Consider the following 17,200-nt stretch of genomic DNA (forward strand, 5'->3'; position numbering starts at 1 on the left):
AGAGTGGTCAGGCATTGGAATATATTGCCCAGGGAGATGGCGGAGTCACCATACCTGGACAGAAACATGTGGACATGGCACTTTGTCACATGGTTTAATGGCAGTGGTGTTTGGACTCAATGATCTTAAGAGGTCTTTTCCAATGGAAGCAATTCTATCATTCTGTGACAAGAGGATATGGTCTAAAGTTGAGCCAGCAGAGGATTAATTTGGATGTTAGGAAAAATTTCTGCACCAAAAGGGTTATGAAGCACTGAATAGGCTGCGCAGGGAAGTGGTGGACTCTCCATCCATGGATGTATTTGAAAGACCTTTAGATGTGGTTGCTGGAGGGGCATGGTTTAGTGGTGACATGGCAGTGTTGGGTTAACAGTTGGACTTGATGATCTTAAAAGGTCTTTTCCAACCCAAATGATCCCATGATTCTCTGATTCTTTATTACATTTGCAGCAGATGCTGAGTTTGCTGAAGGCTGGTGTTGCAGGGGCCCGGGCTCAGCATAGAGAGGCCTCAGAGGACAGAGAGAGGTGGCACTGAGGGACAAGACAGGATGGGCCCTGGGAACACACATAGGGACAAGGGGTAGGCCCAGGGACACGGGGATGCGGGCCGGTGGGGAGGGGAAAGGGCGGGCAGTGGGCAGGCAAGCAGGCGGCCACAGCGGGAAGACAGCAGCAGACCCGGCAGGGCTGGCGCGGCTGCGGCAGCGTCGAGGCGCGGCCACGCGGCGCAGCAGGGCGAGAGAGGGAGGTGTGGGGGGGTGGGGGGTGGGTGGTACGGCCCCACCAAACCACAAGTCCCAGCGTGCCCCGCGCCGCGGCCTGTGGCGTGCGTCTGCGCCAGGGGGTGAGGAGGGGAGGAAGCCCCGCCCCCGGCGGCGGCAGGCGGCGCTGCGGTTGGCCAGCGGCGCTGCCGCTCAGAGCAGGGTCGGGGGTCAGAGTGCGCGGAGGTGAGTGGCGGTGTTGGGGACTCGTGGTGCGGAGTGTGTGCGGGGCGGGGGGGGGGAGGGACGGGACGGGGCGGCCCCCGCCGCCGGGGGTGGGGGGAGATACGGCGCCGCCGGGCAGCGGGCGGAGGCACGGCCGCGGCGGGGCCCGGCCGGCGCGGGGGCCCGGCAGGCCTGGCGGAGGCGTGGGGCCGTCGTGGCCCGGGGCGGGGGGTGGAGGCCTGGCCCGGTGGGGGGAAAGGGGGGGGCGCGGCCTTGTCCCCTGCGGCGGCGATGCCTGCGACGGGGCGGCGGCCCGGGGGCGTGGGGTGGCGAGGCGGGCTGCGGGCCGGGGCGGCGGCGGGGGTGTGGGGAGGCCGTTGGGGCCGGGGTCGGCCTCGGCCCGAAAGGAGGGCGCGGGGCGACGGTGGGCAGGCGTGGCGGCGCCTCTCCCTCTCGACGCCGACACTCGACGGGTCTGCAGGAGCTCGGGATTGCCAGGCCCTCCGCTCCCCGGGCTCTGTCTCGCGTGGAAGTCTAGAGGGTGGAGGTGGCAGCGGTCCTCCAGGTCCCAGCTGAAGCGGGATCAGTTGTTAGAGCTTGAGAAAGGGAAAAAAGGCCCAGGGAGCAGAGGGGTGCATGGGGGGACCGAGAGCCAACATGGGCGAGGACTTTTCGTGATCATTTTTGGGATGTGGAGGTTCATAGATGGAGGTGATGGAGAAGCAGGAGGTTTGGTTTATTATTTTTTTCCCCCCGTTTATTTAATCTTGTGAGACTGAACTTGTCTCCTGCCTGATCTAGAGACTGAAGTAAACTTGCGAAGGGTTAGAAGAGCAGTATCTGTTTACTTGTTTCCTGACTGGCAGTAGGAATTTCTTGTGTGCCTTTCTTGCTGCTGTACGGTTACAGGTGTTTCTTTTAAACTGAAATGTATGAAAAGGTGTTGTCATTTACTTCTTTTGTTCTGTCTTTACGAGTCCTGTGTCTGCTGAATTTACATGGTCATTGTTGGTCTGTTTGCTAATAAGTCTGACATTTGTTTTACTGCTTCTTCACTTATCTTTTACTGAGCTTTTGGTTTCAGAAATGAGTGGTTTGGCAGCTGCTGCTTAGTCTGAACTCTTATTATTCTTTCAGCTGTGATGTAAGGGACCAGCAAGCTTTCTTATAGGTTAAGGCTTGCACTGTGCCTTGGGAAAGATGAGCTGCACGGGTACATCTCAAACGTGCTTTCCCCATCAGATGCTAAGACAGTTGTTTGAAGTTTTCTATACATTTTTAACGTGACTTGAATTTATTTTGTCATTTAGTTGCTCTTTGCATCATTGTGGCATCTCATATCACTTGATGTTAAAGTTGGCGTTTGAATTTTTACTTCCAAGAAAATTTAAGAGTAGTTCAATGTGTCAGAAGTCTGGTTAGTTGCTGTTCAGTGTGTGGGCTTGGGAAATGTGATTTCAGGTATTTTTGTTTCCTTTTTCAGGTACTGACTCCTGGCCTTTGTAACCAAATTTTCATGTTAACTTATAGTGTGGACTAAATACTTGTCTGGTTACACAGAGTGGCCTTTTTGCGGTGCTTGGTCGTCTCAAACTTTGGATTGCTCTGCATGAATGGTGTGTTGGGGTTTGTTTGGTTTTTTTCTGTTACTGTTGGGTTATTTTGTTTGGTTTGTTTTGATTTTTTCAAAAAAGTTAGTGTATAGGCCCAGACAGATTGGAATGTTACCAAAATCCAAAAGAAGGAACTAATAAAGGAGTCCTTGGGTTGAGTATGGAGAGACATGACCTGAAGTTTCTGCTCTGCAATTGAGAGAGACTTAATTCCTTTAGGAGACCAAATTACAACTGGTTTGGTGCTCATCTGTGTTGACTTTGATAGATCTTAATGTTAATTATTTTATTTTATTATTTTTTTTAAAAAAGTATTATTTTTCCCCCTTAAATTTTGGAAATGAAGTTCTGGAAGAAACTTAAGTGTGCAAGGTTTTGTACTTGACTTTATCCCTGTATCGATCCAGTAGTGACCTCCAGTAAAGGGCCACAAGGCTGGTGATGTTCAGGTAAATGTAGGACCAGCCACTGTGGCTGTACTTGCAAGAGAACACTGAAGGCCATTGAGCAACCATGCCATTGTCATAAGCCTGTCCTTGGAACTGAAGCATGAGTATTGGTGGAAATGGTCATCACAGAGAATCCAGGTGTTTTACTGCAGTGGTGCTGAGCTATTGCACTAGCATGGTGCAATGGCAAGCAGGGGAATGAGGAGAGAAGAGGCTTTCAAAGTGTAACTTAGAGGTGCTACCTGTTTCTGCTATATACCATTTGACCACTTATTCTTTCCCCTAAAAGAAGTTAACTGTGCTGGCCAAGTCCCATCTCAGAAGTTGTATTCTCTATGATTATGTTGCACAGATGTACCAACAAACAACAAAGTGTGAGTGTTGGGTTGGTTTTTAATTTCAGCTGTATTTGTTACAGTTGCTATTTTTTCTGTGGCTGAATATTAAGGTCAGCATCTTCCCTGGTTGGTTTTCCAGGCACACGTGAGACTGGGTTGTGTGGACACCATGCCCCATTGTAGCTGCTGCCCTTCTTGAAGCATTTGCCGGTCTGGCAGGATAGAGCTTTGGCAGAATACAGGCATGCTTGTAACACTTCTGGAGTTAATTTGTGAAGATCAAAAGTGATCAGCACACTGAGCAATGCAAGTGTTGTCTCCTAGAATCCAGACTGAGAGTCATTTGGCACTCTCAGGCGTTAGCCTTCAAGTTCATTTCTCAAATAATGAAGGTGTGCAGCTGTATAAGTGGTTTGAACAACTATGGCATTCATGTGTATGAAAATGAAGTAATTATGCATGCTAGATTCCATTAAACAAAGGGTGGCCTGCTATGTCTCCCTTCCACTAAATTAGGCCAATATGCAGTAGTAGGTTTTACTGACTAGAAGCATGGTAGATACAAACCTCTTGCTCCTGGCTCTGGGAGTTCTACTGTGGATTGAGAGCCATAAATGTCAGAACTTGCTCTGAAGACCAGAGCTGGGAAAACTTGCGTGGAGACGACGATGTGTTAATTTTTTGACAGCGAACGGACTGACCATTGGAACAAGCTGTCTGAAGGCAGTGGGGAGCTTCTGTGCTTGATGCTGCAATTCAAGCCCAGAAACTTTTCAGAAAGATGTTCAAGCCTTTGGGCTCAGTTCAGGAGTAATTAAGTGGAAATTTCATGGCCAGCGTTATATGAGGTTCAGACAGGATGTTCCAATGGGCTTTCTGACTCGAGTCTTCTGTGTCGGTGCTGTTAGAGCCAAGACACCTTGTCTGTTTCCTGCAAAGTGCCATGCACACCATGCCAGGTCTGCTGTGTCCTGGTTGGAGTACATGGTTGGCTTGGTGAGTGGCTGAGCCCCAGTGGCTCATCTCCCTCCCACTTCTGCCAGTGTGGGCCCATCCTTTCCTTTGAGTTTTGGCACTCATCCAGCCTGGCCCCAAGTTGATTAGTCTCACTAAACCAGCAGGAAACTATCTTGTTTTAATTGTGTTTTATTCAGCTGCATTAGTCCTTTTATGGGTTCCTGTGGTTGAATTGGCTCACAGAGGGGCCAGGCAAGCTCAGGAACTGGTGGTGTAAGATAATCAACAGGAGATTAAGAGAGAGGAGGACATCAGGCCTGCCTTCTTTTGGCCTCCCAGAACTATTGGCTTGGTTAACCCCATTTTGTGTAGCTTCACTCCCGTACATTTTCTTTTGGCTCCCACACAGAGGCAGGAGACCAGAGGGAGGGTTTTTGGTCTGATTCTCTGTGACTATTATTTTCCTTAATGCAAAATCTGCTCTTACACTGCAGCTTCCCAGTCTTTTGCTGTATGCATCTCCACTATTGCCTCTTTGGTTTTATGTTTGTTATTTCCTTCCTCAACATTTCCTGTAAGTTGCCCAGTCCTTTACTGGGTGGAACTTTTTTCACACTCCAGCTTAGACCCCTTTGCCTATCCACAGTTACTCTTGAGAAAGGTTTAAAAATACACAGCAAAGCTTGTCTTAGGAGACCAGGCAAGGAGCTGACGAAAGTGGGTTGCCTAGCGGAGGTGGCCTAATAAAATTGGAGTGGAATTGTACAGTGCATCTTTGGGATGACTTCTGGGTGATCTGTTGGGACGAGTTTGTGTCCTGCTGGTGTGGAGTCTCCAGCGGGTTTCACTGTGTTGCCAAGTGAACTTAGATGTGTTTCTTTCCCAGTTTCATAGGGTGTGATAGCCCCAGCAAGTGCTTGCCTAAGTAATCAGTGCCTTCGGCCTCGCTCATTGTGATCTCACAAGCTATCACATCTGTGATGTCACAATGGAGGAGGTTCTGGTGCGCTGACGTACCTGGTGGTGCCTTTGACGTATCAGCCAAGGAATGCAGCGGGAAGAATGAGCTCAAGAAATGAGAGAGACGTTCCTTACCCCGAGGGTGCCCTCCGTCCGTTAGTCAACCCTTTCCATGTTCAATTGTCACTTTCATAATGGCCATGTAGAGGGGAGCCTGTGGAGTCACCATCCCTGGATGTGTTCAAGAGGGGATTGGACGTGGCATTCGGTGCCATGGTCTAGTCATGAGGTCTGTGGTGGTGGGTTGGACTTGATGCTCTTTGAGGTCTCTTCCAACCTTGGTGATACTGTGAGTAAATTATTTTTTAATTGAGCTATCAAGATACACGTGTATCCTGGATGAGCAATTGCCTGACTCTGCTCCTGTAACCCTCATTCTTCTCTGCTGTTACCCTCACTGGTTGTATTGCATCTACTTTTAGCCTGTAAGTTCTTGAGAACAGGGACCTCTTCATCTGTAGTGGGGAGATGCTGGATGCGATTGCGGAGTGCTGTAAAACCAAAATGGTTGATGCCAAGTTGTATCTGAGCTGGATCATGATGGGACAGTGGTATAGGCATCCTGGGGCAATGCTTGGGGGAAATTTTTTAAATTTCTTAATTTTCCAAAAGATGGGCTTGGTTGTCTAGCAGTGCTGGAGACTAACCCTGCCAGAATTGCAGGGAGTGCAACTGTGGGAGCGTACTGGATTCACGTTCAAGGGGTGGTACTGTGAGCTCAACAAATGAACGAAGCAAATCTACCTGTCTTGAAGTTGTTACATTATTAAAATGCTTCTAAAAGCTTTCTGGTTTATTGTTTGTTTTACTTTACTTTTTTTTTTTTTTGGTCTCCCCAGATTTGGACAGTGGCAGTGGATAAGCTGGTTTTGTTCCTAGTCTCTTGTTTCCTGCCTTGCAGGCTAGCCAGGTGTTGTCCTTTTTTGGGCTGTAGTTTGGCTAATGAAATATTTGGCTTTACATGAAGGTTGATTTTTTTTATTATTTATTTTTTTGAAGAAGGGGGGAAAGTGTTCTCTCTATTGTTCTTCAGTAATACCTTCACAAAACTGCAGTACAGACTCACATTTGACTTCTGAATATGCATTTGAACAGCTACCAAAATGGAAGTCCTGCATTTTTTTTGTTACACTCCATTCCAGGTGTTGCTACACACATGCAATTTTGCTCCACAAAAAGCATCTTTATTACTCTTTTTATTCCTTATAATTTGATAAGACAGTGTAATAAAAGAGAAACCTGACTTACATTTTGATTTGTTTTTCATTGCTTAAGACTTGAGTTCAGTTGTCTTTTGGAAGCTAGGAGTCACAGCTGCCCCTACCCAGGCTTTGCACTGGCATAAATTGAAGCAAATTAATCCCAAAGCTTGCTTGCATGAAAGGCAGGTCCTGCTTGACCAACCTGATCTCCTATGACCAGGTGACCTGCCTAGTAGATGAGGGAAGGGCTGTGGATGCTGTCAACCTGGACTTGATTAAAGCCTTTTATGCTGTCTTCCACAGCGTCGTGCTAGAGAAGGTGGCAGCTCATGACTGAGATGAACTCTGCTGGGTTAAGAACTGTATGGCTGAGCCCAGAGGGTGGTGGCAAATGGAGTTAAATCCAATTGGCAGCTGTGTTCCCTGTGGTTCAGTTTTGGGGCCAGTCTTGTTTAGTATTTTTATTGCTGATGAGGATTAGGGGATCCAGTGCACCCTCAGTAAGCTTGCAGATGACACCAAATTGGGTGGGAGTGTTGATTTGCTCAAGGGTAGGAAGGCTCTGCAGAGGGATCTGGACAGGCAGGATTGATGGGCTGAGGTCAGTTGTATGAGGTATAACGAGGCTAAGTGCTGGGTCCTGCACTTGAGTCACAAGAAGCCCAGGCAACACTATAGGCTGGGGGAAGAGTGGCTGGAAAGTTGCCTGACAGAAAGGGACCTGGAGATGCTGGTTGACAGCCAGCTGAATGTGAGCCAGTGGTGTGCTCAGGTGGCCAAGAATGTGAACAGCATCCTGGTCAGGAATAGTGTGGCCAGCAGGAGCAAGGAAGTGATTGTGCCCCTATTCTCAGCAGCAGTGAGGCTGCAGTTCAAGTACCATGTTCAGTTTTGGGCACCACAATATGAAAGAGACACTGAGTTGCTGGAGTGTGTATGGAGAAGGGCAATGAAGCTGGTGAAGGGTCTGGAGAACAAGTCTTCAGAAGTGTGCCTGAGTGAGCTGGGATTGTTTAGTCTGGAGAAGGGCAAGGGGAGACCTTACTGCTCTTTACAACTACCTGAAAGGAGTTTTTAGTGAGGCGAGGGTGTGTCTTTCCTCTCAAGTAACTAGTGATGGGACAAGAGGAAATGGCCTAAAGCTGTGTCAGGGGAGGTTTAGATTGGATATTAGGAGAAATGTCTTTACTGAAAGAGTGGTCAGTCATTGGAACAGGTTGCCCAGGGAAGTGGAGTCAGTATGCCTATAGGTATTTAAAAGTGCGTAGATGTGGCACTTCAGGACATGGCTAGTGGTCATAGTAGTGTTGGCTTGATGGTTGGACTTGATGATCTTGGAGGTTTTTCCCAACCTTAATGATTCTTCTAGGAGTTTTAATTTTTGGTTTGTCTTGTCCTTTAGATTAGTGTGGGATTTTTTTGGTCAGTTTGGTTTTTTGAATATGCTGGTGGGCCATATTGCCATAACAAAGTAATTTAACATGTAAATGGAGGCTGTGGTATAACATAGCATATCTTGAGTAACCTTCCTGACTGTAACTTGGATGTTTGTCTTCTTGCCCCCTCCCAACATCAGCTTATGAAACTAGACAGTGAAGGGAAATATTTTGGGGTTAAATGCAAGCTGTTAAAGTTAGGTCTTCTCTTGCTGCCAAGTTGTTTTAATTAGATGTGGTTGTAAAAATGAAATACTGCCCTTGTGAGCTCAAGTTCGTGGGCTAATTTTGCCGTCGATGAATTTGAATCCCCTGCAACTTGAGTTGTGGACAGCTCTGTGCATGGCTACAGGGCTGTCCACTGATGAGGAGGAGCACTTTTAATGCCCTGTTGGCACTGTCACCAGTGTCCTTCACATGGCAGGAGTTCCCCAACTTGTTCCTTGCTGCTTGTGGTTGTCCCTGAGTGGCTTTCCCGTTGGAAGCCTGGAGTGCAACAGCCGCTGGTGCAGATTCTCCACTTTGCACTCAGTGGGGCTCCTGGCAGGCTGTTGGCTGCAGCTGGCACTTGTCTTTCTCCTGGCATTCCTTATTTCCTGGTGACCAAACTGTTGTGCTTTAGAATTGTGTGCTTGGGCCACTAACAAGCAAGAGTTACGGTCAGCCTGAGCTTGGAACTCTTGCCTGCAGCCAGTGTCTGGAGATGAATTTTTTGGTTTAGTTATTTTTAAAAGACATTTTCTGACTGCAGCCAGCGAGGTCAGGAGTGGCACGTGCTGTTATATAGCATTTCGTGGAGCCCACCACACATGGCTGTTTCCCATGTTACTGGCTGTTGCAAATGTAAAGTCCTGTCACATTTTCCTGGGTTTGTGTACAATCTGTCAAAATAATTCCCGAGGTCCAGCCTCAGTTCATGGTCCCATTAAGTTTCATACGTATCTCTGTAAGGAACTGGAGCTGTGTGATATGAAATATTAACCTAGTAGGGTTGGATGCCATATGTGACAGCTTGCACTGTCTGAGATTATAATCTGACCCTGTGTGCATAAGGAATATATATGTGGTGTTTTATCTAGGGTTGGAATTGGAATCACTGAACATGTGGTTTTATATGGGTAGAGCCAGGTTTCTAATTTTTGAAGCTGTGTGGCTTGTGTTGTGGTCTGTTGGAAGAAAAAAAGGCAGGATAATTACTAGTGCTTCACATTGTCATAGCAGTTACAAATGCTTTGCGTGGCTTCTAATAAAGTGTGTTTGCTCACCAGCTATCTTGTGCTCTAAGGCACTCTGACCTTGCCAAAGAAGATGATGTGAGGTCTTCCCAGGGCACCTAGAGCAGTGGCTGGGTAAACATGCAGTTAAAACTTCATTTGGCTGAAGGTGCAGAGTTTGCAGTGGGGTTGCTCTTATTTGTATGCTGTCAGTGTAGAGGAATCGGCAGGCGATACCCACTAGTGCACCTTTGTTCAGAGCGTTGCTCCCTCTGCTACCTGGAAGAGTGGAAAGGGAGGCTGCTTTGAGGTTGGGGAGCCTGATCCTGTCCTTAGAAATGGTCCACCTGCAGAAGGTGTTAGTGTAAACAGGCACTAGATGTTGGCTGTTGTTTCCTCTATGCTGCTGTCCCATGGACCTCCTGGGCTCCGGAGTAGTGCTGCCATGTCCACATGGTGCCATGTTTGTCTCTTGCCAAGATGGCCAATTGGCCTTTGCCATGTGGACTCAGGAGCTCGAGAACTGTTGCAATGCTGTGTGTGGTGCAGGCCAGCCTGAAGCTTTGTGAGGTTCATGTCTGATGCCCTAGTCTTGCCAGTTAAGGTACATTAAGGAAGTACTGATCTTGCTGTACGTGGGTGGATAACGTATGTTTATTGCCTATGTTTGATACAGGGGTTGGAGCCTGTCTGCCTCCCCCACTCCAACTGTATATTTTACTTTTTGCAGTAGGCTAAAGACCAGGTTTTACTGCAACTAACTTACAAGCTGCTTTATTCTAAGCTATTATATTTGCTGTGATGGGCCTTTAGATTCATAGCTGGTAGCCTGAAGATTTAAAGCATGTATATCTTAAATACCTCTTATCTGGGGCAGGTTAGAAGTGAATATAACTAACTTCTATTTGGCTGTAATGCATTTATTAATGACAGTAAAAGCTGTAGATGGAAAAGCACTAGGTAGAACTGAGCCCCTTTAGGATGAATGCAGTGTTGGACTCCTCATTACGTTTTTGTGACTGGAGTTTTCTGGGTACCTGCTGCCTAGCACACTGCTTTAATAATGCAGGCAGCCCCCCAAAACGTGAAAGGCACAAGGTGAGGATGCATTTATGCCATGGAATTGGCAGTATGGGCATTGGCTCAGTCTTGAACATCTCAGCCCCTTTGATTTTTGCCTTTCACTCAAAACCTTGGGAAGGGAAGGTTACCAAACGCGTGTTTACTCGAAGCACACAACCTGCTCAGTTGCAATTATCTCCTAATCTGGTCCTGCCGAGTTTCTCTGGTCTCGCAGGTAAATACAGATTTAGCTGTTATTCAAGGCATATTATTTACCTCATTAAGTGTGTGTTTTGGCACGTGCATTATTTACCTGACGGACTAACGGATGGGAGAGAGCAAATGCTGTCTTTTGTGCAAACAGCGACTTTGTTCGCAGGCGAGGAGTCCTCTCGTTTGCGTTGCCTGTTTTGGCTCCATGTCTCAAGGCAGCGGAGTGAAAAGTGAGTGCAGATGCAGAGAGGCCAGGCTTTGAAACCAGGCAGGTGGGGAGCTTATGATGCCATGGAGCTTTTGCCCAGAGCCATGAACAGTAGGACCAACCAGGGGGATGGATTTCAGTATCTGTGTAGCAAGGGGTGTGTGTGTTTATATTTACAGTTAGAAGGGGTACTCATGTTGTTGTTCAAGAGGAATGGGTTGTTGCAGTTCACCTGTTTTTCCATACATAGCTGTACCCAGCTATGTAACACCTCCATGAGTTGGATCTGCATTCTCATCCAAACAAAGCTGCTAACAGCCCCGAGGTTGACTCACCTTGGGCAGAGACAGCCCTGTAAAGTTCTTTGTGCAATGTTTTAAAAGCAAAAGGGTGGAGGAAAATCCAGGTAGACTCATATGTAATTTGTTAAATAGCATTCATTAAATAGAAGCATCAGAAGGTGATGACTGGGTGAGGGTTTTTTTTGAGAGGGAGATTGTAAGCTATGGATTCCTGCTTGCATTTTACAGTTCCTGCAGTCCCTGTAGTTCACGTGGTCTTGTTGAACTGATACCCTCCTCTGATAAATACCTCTGAAATTGAGTGTGGGATTAGAACCACATCTCTGAGAAACCTCATACACAGAGCAACTGAGAATTTACTTTGGGAGGAACCTTCCAGACACCAAAGGCATGGATTTGCAATTGAAGTGGGAGGTTTTGGTGCAACTAACAGGTGTCTCAGGGCCAAGCTGTTTGGACGGGTTGTAGTGTTGATATGTGCATTGCTGTATTTAATTCCTACCATGTATCAGGTGTTGTATGTGAAGAATTGAAAGGCCTCCTCAGAAATTTCAAAAAGGTTTAGATCAGATTTTCTGTGTAAGTGGTTTGTATTGTGTTCTGCTATGATGAGGCTCATCAGGGGGATGTCACCTGGAGCCATGACCGTTGCATGTCTCATCGCTCTTAATTTAGAGCCGTTGGCAGAAGTTAATTTCCAGGTGCCTGTGATTCTGGACACTATGAGCGCAGTCTAAATGTCATCTGTTGTGCTTAGAGCAGGTTACTGTGTTATTTCAGGTTTGTGATGCTGGAACCTCCAATGGGAGGCACAGAGGCAATCCCTGTCAAGAGGAGGACAGTGAAGAGATACTAGCAGAGATGAGATGTATGCGTGCATGAGTAACACGAGTCTCTCTTCAGTTTCAGATGCCTCTGGATGTTCAATGATAGCACTCCTCCATACTGGAGCAGCAAAGTTTCCCCAAAACTTACTTCCAAGGGCAAGACAAACTGTGCGCTCCCTCGTCCCTGCTGCTGTTCTCAAAGTGTACAACTCCATTGTAAGCAGGAAACTGGCGTCCCACGGCTTTGGAGCTTGCATGGCAGCAATGTCATCCTTCCCTCCACAGAGATATCACTACTTCTTAGTGCTGGATTTTGAAGCTACATGTGATAAACCACAGATTCATCCTCAGGTAAATAGTCAATCCTGTTAATTATCCCCTTGCAAGTTGCTGCTGCTGTTCTGAGAGGTGGAAGGAAAAGGCACACTTGCAAGTGCTGGCTCGCTTGTTTCCTCTGGTTTGCCCCACTGCCTTCCTCTTGCTGGTCCTGCAGGGCTCCTGCCAGCTGCCTGCTCTCTCAGGAGCAATGCCATGACCATTCAATGGGAATGAAATAAAGGAGCCTGATTCCATCAAGGAAGTGACAATTCATGTGTTATCAAAAGCATCTTTAAGTCATGTATGCTTGTCATCTGCCTGAACTGGGGAGGGTCTGAACATTTTTGCCTGGGAACCTGCATTAGTAGAGTACATCTAGGAGCTGTGCTTGATTCTGCAAGGGAAAAGGCTATTGGTAGCCAACAGTTTTAGGGAAAGAGTCGTTCTGTTGTATTTTAAACTGGTCAGCATCTGCTTGCTTGCCGCCTTCTGCCTTGGGGAATGAGGGAGAGAAGTGGGGTAAAGGTAAGGAGACTTGTAGGTTGAGACAAGAGCAATTTAATAATTGAAATAAAACAAAATATGGTAATAATAATAGCAATAATAAAATACACAAAGGAGTGACACACAGTGCAGTTGCTTGCTACTTGCTGACCAATGCCTAGCTTATTCCTGGCTAGCAATCCCAGAGGAGAGAAAAATCTTGTAACTGCAATCCCAGAAGAGCCTGAGCTTCCCAGTCAGCCCTCATCTATATACTGGACAGAAAGCTGTTTGGTATGGAATATTCTATTGGCTATACTCCCTTCCAGCTTCTTGTGCACCTACACACTAGCAAGACATGGGCAGTTGAAGTCCTCAATTTCTTAGCAACAACTGAAAACATCAGTATATTACCAACATTCTTCTCATACCAAGTGCCATACTGAATCCAAACCAGCATTATGCTAGCTGCTAAGAAGGAAAATTAGCTCTATCCCAGCTGAAACCAGGACAAGTTTGAATGACAGGGGTATGTGCAACACAATGGTGTTTCTAAGTGGAGAAGAGCAACAGTTTGGAGTTCTGATCTCGCTGAAGTTATTTTGTCTGGGTGTTAACTCTGGAGTGTAATGAGACAGGAGGTGTTAAGATTCAGAGATTTTTCCAGTGCCCTACCACCTGAGATGCAGAGATCCAGATGAAGTACAGAGGTTTTTCTGCAGTTTTTCCATAGTAGTGTAGAGCATATTAATAAAGGTATTTTCAGTTGCCAGCAGTATGGGCTTGAGTTTTTAATTTAAATTAGGAAACTGCTAAAAAGAAGGAAAACAAAATAATGATGGGTTGGTAACAGACAGGATTTCTAAGGCTCTAAATTGAACATGGACTTCTCACACTCTGCCAAAGCAATTGACCTCTTATGGCTATAGCCAGTAATATTTGCACTGGGTCAGAACAACTTCAGCTTGCTTTGTTTCAAATATACTAAAGGCAGAGTGGGTTTCAGTGTTCATTTTCCAGGGCAGCTGTGGTTTCCCCTGGGCTTGTCCTTTCAAAGGGAGCTGTGAGTTGGGATCAAATTTGACTTCTCTGTTCCCCAGTAGTGCCTTGGTGAGTGCTGCCTGCCTCTTGTTTTTCTTGAGAAATGGACTCTAAATTCCCAACTCTTTTTCTGGGTATTTGTGGAAGGCTGTTGTGGCTTTGCATCTACTTCTGCTGGCAGGATCTTAACCATTCTCCATGTGAGATGTGGGGCTATTTCTCGCACACTCTGCCTCGGGTGCACAGACCTGTCAAAGCTGTAAATTGGATCTACCTTGTCCCTTTGGATAGCAGTTTGGTCTGTGCACATTTTGATGCAAAACCATGATGCATGTGGAGCTAGTTTACAGCTGGCAGTAAAAAGGAGCATGAGTGGAATATGATTACTACTGTTTTAAGGAGCTTTGTCCCCAAGTCCTTGCCAGGGAAAGTAATGGTCTGGGCCAATGCAGATCCGCTATATATTTTGTTGGTGAAATAGCAGCTTTAAGGTGGAGATGTTCTTCAGTGTTGTTTTTCCAGTCTGCTGTGTTCAGCGCTTGTCTGCATCATATTGTGTGTGGAAAGGACTGTCAGCCCATCACATCCTCACCAACAAATTAGATTGACAAAGGGTTGGCCCTTGCTCGGTGGTGATCAGTGTAGCTGGAAGGACCAAAGGTGCCTGCCAAAATTGGGCAACTTTCTAAAATGAGACAGGAGTCAATGCCCCCTGTACCTACATCTTATGTTTTTGCTGACCAGCATGGCTTTTCTCCACTGCTGGGCTATATGTCACAGTGAGAAGTCTGTGCTGTGTATTTCAGTGATGTTTTGTGCAGGTTTTAGTGGCAAGATCTTTAGCTGTAGCACTAGCAGACAGATTTTAGATGTTTGGGTTGAGTACAGACCTGGGATCTAGGAATAGCCAAGTGCTGATCTTTGCTGTGATCCTGATCCTTTTTCTGCTCTTAATACCTGCAAAATAGAAGTCTAGATACAATGAAATCAAAATACATTGGGATTTGATGAGGAGACTGCACATACAGAGTTAAGCTGTGGTCCAGGTTACTCTCAGTGGGTAGGCATGGCTGTAAATTTAGCTAGCCTAGCCTAAAGGTCTTGCAAAGTGCATTTGCCACTGTGCAGCACACTTCACGTTTCTCACTAACTGCTCTTCAAAAAACATTCTGGCTTCAAACCAGAATCTGGTGGAAGAATTATCTTTTTATTTACACTAAGGTGTGTGATTGCCACATGGGCTCCCCCTCCCTCTGTATTTACCTGTGCTTTTCTGCAGCTAGCAGCCTCACTGGCTTTATCTGGGGAAGTCCTTCATGCTCTTTTGGGAGCCCTGAAGATTCCTTCATTGCCATTCTCTTTAACACTGCCTGGTCTCTCTCCAAGGTCTTCTGGTATGGCCTCAGTAATGGGGATCAAGGAGGGTCAAGGACAGTGATGTTCTCCTGAAAAACTGTCTGCATTGTGGCTTCAGTGGCTGGGACTGCTGTCTGAGTGCCTTGTGGCTGCTGCCCTTTGCTTTTACCACTTTGGGGTCAGGCATGGAGAGTCATTCATATTCCCTTTCTCTGTACCCACAGAGAAATGATAGCATCCTTTCAGTCCTGACTTCTGGTAGCTTTCAACAGATATGCCCCTAAATCAAAGTGCACATTTATATGCACAAAGCAGCAGCTTAGCTTTAGCTTTTGGTGGTTGTTTTTTGTTTGGTTTGTTGTTGTTTTTTCTGGGCTGGGGGGATCTATTTTTATGAGTAGTGAGACCATCCTAGAGAGAAAAGGGTGGAGGGTTTAAGTGCATTGCCCCAAATGGATAGATGGGATAACCTGAAAGAATAGAGTCGTGGTCTGTGTCATGTAGTGTTTTAGCCAGCCAAAGGTCAGTAGGGGTTGGCAGTAAGGGATGTTTATGGCTGTGCTCTTGCATCTCTTTAAAGCTTACCTTGTGCATTTGGAATTTGATCCAAAGCCCAGTAGGGTCAGATGGGAGCTGTCATTGTGTGGAGGTCGCTGGACCTCGGACCATGGCGCTGGTAGTGTGCTTTATTTTTCAGCTCTCATTCTGACTTCTTGGGGTTTTTTATGCTTTACTATCTACTAAGAGCTTATAAGTACCTGCTGCTTTCATATGCTGTCAGCCTGTAGAGCTGGCTGCATGTAGTTCTTCAGCTGCACAAGAAAAGATGCATTAATAGTGGGAGTCTCACTCTTGTGTCCTTTTGTCCTTGCATGCACCAGTGTTTATGGTGGTCAGCCGCTGTGTTAAGGAGCTCCCTAGGCTCAGGTCTGTGGCTGCCTGTAACCTTATTTTATTATTGCAGTGAATGGGTGTGCCTCTTTTGGTCAGCAAGCCAAGTATCTGTAGATAGACAACTTCAGTGGAGAGGATGAAAAACAATGATATTTTTAAGTATTAAAAGTGCCGAGGTAGGAATTGGATTTGTTCAAAGCCGAATTTGAAATTAGGCTTCTACATCAGATGGTAATCTCTGTAGTAATCTATTAAAGCCACTTAAATGAAAACCAAATAAAATTCAGGCTTTGTATATCTGTGACCTGGAGCTAGACTTAGGAGTTGCTAAACTATCTTTTGATAATGATGAAGTTGCTTTTTCTTCATGTAATTTTTTTTCAGGTACTTGACTTCAGTCTCTCAGATTGGCTCAAATTTGATAATCAGTTGGGAATTAGAAATTTGCCTCTTCCAAACTCTCTGTAAGACAAAGGTATGAAGTGTTCTGATCTTCTAACTGCTGAAGGAAGTTGTGACCAGAGGCAGAAGAATAAATTGTTTACAGACAATACTTCCCTTGTTTTCTGAAACAGCACACTTTGAATAAAAATATTTCTGTTTCCCTTCGGTGTATCCTATGTATTTCAAGTTTGTTTAGCACACAGTTTGGTTGTTATTCTGGGGGAATTTTGACTTCTAATTGCTGTCAAATGAAACTGGACAAACTAATAAATACAGGATATCACTCACCATTTCAACATAAACCCATAAACACTAAGACTAATGAATAAGCATGTCACTTATTTATTTTTTCTTGTGTACAAACAAATTTGAATGATCATAGTACATTTCCTGATTGCAAGAGCATATTAAGATATGAGTGCCAGGCTTTCTGTAAGATAATGTTACATGCAGATGCACAACAAGGTTATGTTGGGTTTAGGCTGTGTTTCCTTTAGTGCTGCTGTGAAAGAGCATTCTTGAAGGTGTTTTGCCCTGAACCCTCTGCAGGGAGGTACAGCTGGAGTGGCTTCAGTCGTTGCTACCTCTTCACTGCCCATTACAGGGACAACTGAATGGTGTAACCCTGTTCTTGAGATGCTGTGATTTACAGACTGGCCTTGTAATAGGAATGGATGTTGATTTCTACCATATTTAAGGTCATAGCAACAGACATGCAGGCTTCCTGAGCTTCCTGTGTAGGATGAGTAAATAGAGGATAAGCAAGCTGCCATGGGAGCCATAGCCTGGGCTCAGAGGACTTAGATTACGGAGGGACTGCTGGTCCTCTGCAAAGTATATTCTGCATACTCTTCAAGTGGTGCTCTGTGGAGCCTTTATCCAGGCAATCCTACCT

At 46.1% G+C, this 17,200-nt stretch overlaps 1 protein-coding gene across 2 annotated transcripts in view; it reads left to right on the forward strand.

The window, feature by feature from the left end:
• The first annotated feature begins 872 nt into the window (after window positions 1-872).
• ERI3 (ERI1 exoribonuclease family member 3) overlaps window positions 873-17,200 on the forward strand; it is a 138,647-nt gene continuing 122,319 nt past the window's right edge. Inside the window, exons 1-2 of one of the 2 annotated variants that reach the window (XM_054165542.1) lie at window positions 873-949; window positions 11,846-12,120. In XM_054165542.1, coding sequence (XP_054021517.1) covers window positions 11,869-12,120 — 252 coding nt within the window. In that variant the 5' untranslated portion in view covers window positions 873-949; window positions 11,846-11,868. The other variant, XM_054165543.1, reaches the window with a different exon arrangement.

This window comes from Dryobates pubescens, chromosome 11 (assembly GCF_014839835.1).
Source record: "Dryobates pubescens isolate bDryPub1 chromosome 11, bDryPub1.pri, whole genome shotgun sequence".
Classification (NCBI taxonomy): domain Eukaryota; kingdom Metazoa; phylum Chordata; class Aves; order Piciformes; family Picidae; genus Dryobates; species Dryobates pubescens.